This window comes from Sinocyclocheilus rhinocerous, unplaced genomic scaffold (assembly GCF_001515625.1).
Source record: "Sinocyclocheilus rhinocerous isolate Xijiao unplaced genomic scaffold, SAMN03320098_v1.1 scaffold779, whole genome shotgun sequence".
Lineage (NCBI taxonomy): Eukaryota > Metazoa > Chordata > Actinopteri > Cypriniformes > Cyprinidae > Sinocyclocheilus > Sinocyclocheilus rhinocerous.
Genome location: NW_015652150.1, coordinates 659,535 through 663,477, shown reverse-complemented (window position 1 = coordinate 663,477; position 3,943 = coordinate 659,535). Strand labels below are relative to the sequence as shown.

The 3,943-nt window shown below is 34.8% G+C and overlaps 2 protein-coding genes across 2 annotated transcripts in view; one reads left to right on the top strand and one right to left on the bottom strand.

The window, feature by feature from the left end:
- The window catches only part of LOC107713829 (tRNA (guanine(10)-N2)-methyltransferase homolog), a 15,967-nt gene extending 14,595 nt beyond the window's left edge, over positions 1 to 1,372 (bottom strand). The window contains exons 1-3 of the mRNA XM_016519459.1: positions 1,118 to 1,372; positions 852 to 917; positions 695 to 768 (exon numbers count right to left, since the gene is read on the bottom strand). Coding sequence (XP_016374945.1) covers positions 695 to 768; positions 852 to 917; positions 1,118 to 1,195 — 218 coding nt within the window. The 5' untranslated portion in view covers positions 1,196 to 1,372. The remainder of the gene's footprint in view (positions 1 to 694; positions 769 to 851; positions 918 to 1,117) is intronic.
- A 223-nt stretch (positions 1,373 to 1,595) lies between these two features.
- On the top strand, positions 1,596 to 3,098 carry LOC107713830 (actin-binding Rho-activating protein-like). Its single transcript, XM_016519461.1, has 2 exons — positions 1,596 to 1,711; positions 2,232 to 3,098. Exon 2 carries the CDS (start codon positions 2,278 to 2,280, stop codon positions 2,749 to 2,751), a length of 474 nt encoding a protein of 157 aa, XP_016374947.1. The 5' UTR covers positions 1,596 to 1,711; positions 2,232 to 2,277; the 3' UTR covers positions 2,752 to 3,098.
- Positions 3,099 to 3,943: the final 845 nt, after the last annotated feature.

Below are 3,943 nucleotides of genomic sequence, written 5' to 3'. Positions count from 1 at the left end.
CTGACATGGCTGCATCAACACTACTGCTGTTCCTGAAACCACGCTTTCTTTCTTTGAGTGCACATTTGGGCGGCATTATACTAATATTTCCACATAGTGACGTAGGTATGTGGGGGCGTGTTAGAACGAGCCGTTTTAGGTAGGCGTGGTTGACTCTTAACTTTTATAAAGAATATCTCTTTGGATTTGAGACTTTAGTCTTTGCAACTTTACAGATCTTCTTTATGCACCAAGAGCTTGTAACACTCCAAAGTGAAAGGAAAAATTGAAATCGCATCATATGACCCCTTTAACAATGTTTAAGTAAACACTGAAATTAAAATCAAGATAAAAAAAAAAAAATGATAAAGAAATATTGATCATTGTTAGTTCATGACATGTTAATTAATGTAGTTAATTAATGTGAATAAAAACCTTGTAAACTGTTAGTTATTAAGTCATAATGAAGACACCAATGTTTTCACCCATGCAATGTTCACACATTGGTCTTAAGCCATCATTGATATTTACTATATTAACTTAGGCAGAGTCTTAATTGGTCAAAGGGTCACAGAATCATATAATATGCAAAGTAATTCATTATTTCGGTTAATAAATGTCGCCTTGTAAATGCAATTAGATTAGTATTCATAAAAGTTTGTCATCCTTAGCATTATACATGTAATGTAAGTGTAAAAAAAATACCACAACCTACTTTCCACAAACCGTTCTGGACATGACACTCCGTATATCATCTTCCGATAAGCCATTTAGTTGCCAAAAGGGAGACTTATGAGGAAAGAGTAAGAGTTGTTAGAAAATAAATAACATAGCAATTAACTTATGTCATGTGAAAAACAATTTGGGATCACCTTTTCGTTGAATGTTTCTGATGTATCAAATGGACGGTTCCTTAGAGACAGCAATGCTTTTATTTCCTGTAAACAATAATTCAAACTGTGATATATGAATATCTACCCAATACAGTTCGATCTTAGATTTAAATTCAAATAATTAACTCTACAATACTGAATTGAACTGCGAGTAATGAGCTCTCTAATACAAAATACACTCTGACAGTTTAATTCTAGCATTTTGACACAAAGGTCTGTGTGAACTGAAGGTTTACAGTTTGTACCGGTAATCTAAAATCGACATTATCATGTGCAAGATGAAGTAAATATTGTCTGCACGCCCGACCACAGTGGAGAGCCATGTTTGTGTGCTACATTCAACATCATCCGATGAGTAAATTGTGCTCGTAACAACAGTTCCTATTTGGCATCCCCGGACGTAAATCGCCTAAGCGAAAGTCTTGTAAAAGGATTAGACTTTGTACTTTTCAACGCCTGTTTTAACTCCTGTAACTCACACCCATGAGTAAAATTAAGTAAATTGCCTTTGTGGTCGAAACAATTGTCTGTTCGTGAAAGCCGAGTGATTTTTTTTCTTATGACTTTATGTATATAGGTCTTTTTGAAAATGGAAAAGATTTAGTGTCACCTGATGATATCTTTTAATCGTATCTACACGCTCATTAACTTCTTAAGAGGACACAATCTTCCCTATCATTGGTTCATCATCTCGTACAGTGACATGTTTCTCGTGTTCTCATTGGTTGGTTTACACGTCAATCACTCTCACCAGCGGTCAGAAAAGTATCTGCTGCTCAACTTGTAACGTATCCACTTCCACAGCATGACAACCATCCTCAAGAAGCCAAACAAGGGCGGTAAGGTTTTATTACAATACACCTAACGTGTGATGCATACATTTCGATGTCAAATAAATCTTTGTAAAGTTGATTACATTGTTAAACTAAGCTGTCACAGATTGTCAATACTCTAATAATCTTATAGTTTCATATATGGTATTGTTGTATATTTGCTTCAGATAAAATAAAATTCGTTTAGTTTTTCATCTAACATTTATATTTTATTTTATTTCAGTTAACAAAAATGTTTTTAATAGTTTTAGATTTAGTTAACAATAATTACTCTGTCCTGGAATATTTTTCCTAGAATTGAAAATGAATTAGTAACTTGTGTGGTTCTTTCTAAAAAAAAAAATTGTGATATCAGCATTTAATTTGTATATATTAATATATCTATATGACATAGTTCAGCTTAAGTGCCCAGATTAGTATTGATTACATCGGGTTAGTCTTACTTGTAGACTTCATGAAGCTTTAAGTTATTTAAAGGCTGTACGACATGCAATCTTCTCACTCACAGCCTGTGTTGTGCCAACAGTGAAGCCTGCTGAAAACTAGAGGCGTCCTGTGAGCCAAAGGTCACCATGGATACAGACGATGCACCTGCGCAGCCCAATGACGACTGCATGGAGACCTGCACTGTATCCGTCAAAGGTCTGACAGAGAACTGGCAGAAATGGTCCAACGACCACTGCGAGAATCAGAAACACAATCCTTTCAGCAACAGCAAGGTGATTCCCCCACAGATCCAACGAGGACAGGAGGGCTACGGCAGGCCTTTAGAGGGCTCCAAAACAGAGCAGAGAGGAAAAGACGCCCACTCTCACATCAGCAGAGAGGTCACAGAGCTCTGCCAGGTCATTATGGAGAGCGGAGAGAGTGGAGACGATGGCAGGCCGACTGTGCGGTTCGGGACACTGTTTGAAAGATACGTCACCATCTCTAATAAACTAGTGGGAGTTCTGCTGCGAGCACGCAAGCAAGGGCTGGTGCACTTTGAAGGAGAGATGCTGTGGCAGGGGAGAGATGATGGAGTGCTCATCACCTTGTTAGAGTGATTTACAGCAGTGATGGACACCATGTGCCTGCCTGTCCAACATTGCTTTAGTTTATAGACATCCATTTTACTTGCACATGGGTTAGAAGTCAGTTTCTTGGCCAAATAAACTGTTTCTATTGAGATTTAAACTGATTGTATTAAATTCAAATGTAGCAAACTGGTATATTCTGTATATATCTATATACTTTCCATTTGTGGTGAACTATTGCTTTAAGCAGGTTTTTTTTTTTTCCAGCAGGGCAACCTACAAATGACTTTCTGGATAACACTGCACAATGATCTGTGATAGGATAAAAAACGATCAAGCATTCACCTTTAAGTTAACGCCTACAATAACATTATAGTGTTGACAAGCCATATTCTCAAACCATTATCACATTAATATGCCATCACTTTGATGCATAGTATTAAGGCACACAATGGTTTACTATTAAAACCTTTCAAAAAGGTTTATTTGAAAAATGTTATATTGCGAAATATCATTACGATGTAAAATAACGATTTTCTAATTTAATATACTTTAAAATCTAATTTATTACTGTCATGCAAATCTGAATTTTCAGCATCATTACTCCAGTCTTCAGTGTCACATGATCCTTCAGAAATTATTCCAATATGCTGATTTATTATCAGTGCTGGAAACTGTTGTGCTGCTTAATATTTTTTTGGGGAACCTGTGATACTTTTTTTCAGGATTCTTTGATGAATAAAAAGTTAAAAAAGAAGAGCATTTATTTAAAATAGAAATATTTTTTAACAAAATATACTACCGTTCAAAAGTTTGGGGTCAGCACATTTTTATTCTTTCTTTTTTTGAAAGAAATTAAAACTTTAATTCAGCAAGGATGTCTTAAATTGATAAGAAGTGATAGCAAAGATTTATATTGTTAGATTTTTTTTTTGAATATTTAGAATAAATGCTGTTCTTTTTAACTTTTTATTCATCAAAAAATCCTGAAAAAAAGTACCGCGGTTTCCCAAAAATGATTTGGCAGCACAACTGTTGCCAACATAGATAATTCAAATAATAAATCAGCATATTAGAATGATTTCTGAAGGATCATGTGACACTTTAGACTGGAGTAATGATGCTGAAAATTCAGCTTTGCATCACAGGAATAAATTATGTTTTAAAGTATATTAAAATAGAAACCATTATTTTATATTATAATAACATTTTGCAATATTAC

Coding starts and splice junctions, on each gene's coding strand:
- LOC107713830 (XM_016519461.1), top strand. CDS start 2,278: ATGGATACAGACGATGCACCTGCGCAGCCCAATGACGACTGCATGGAG.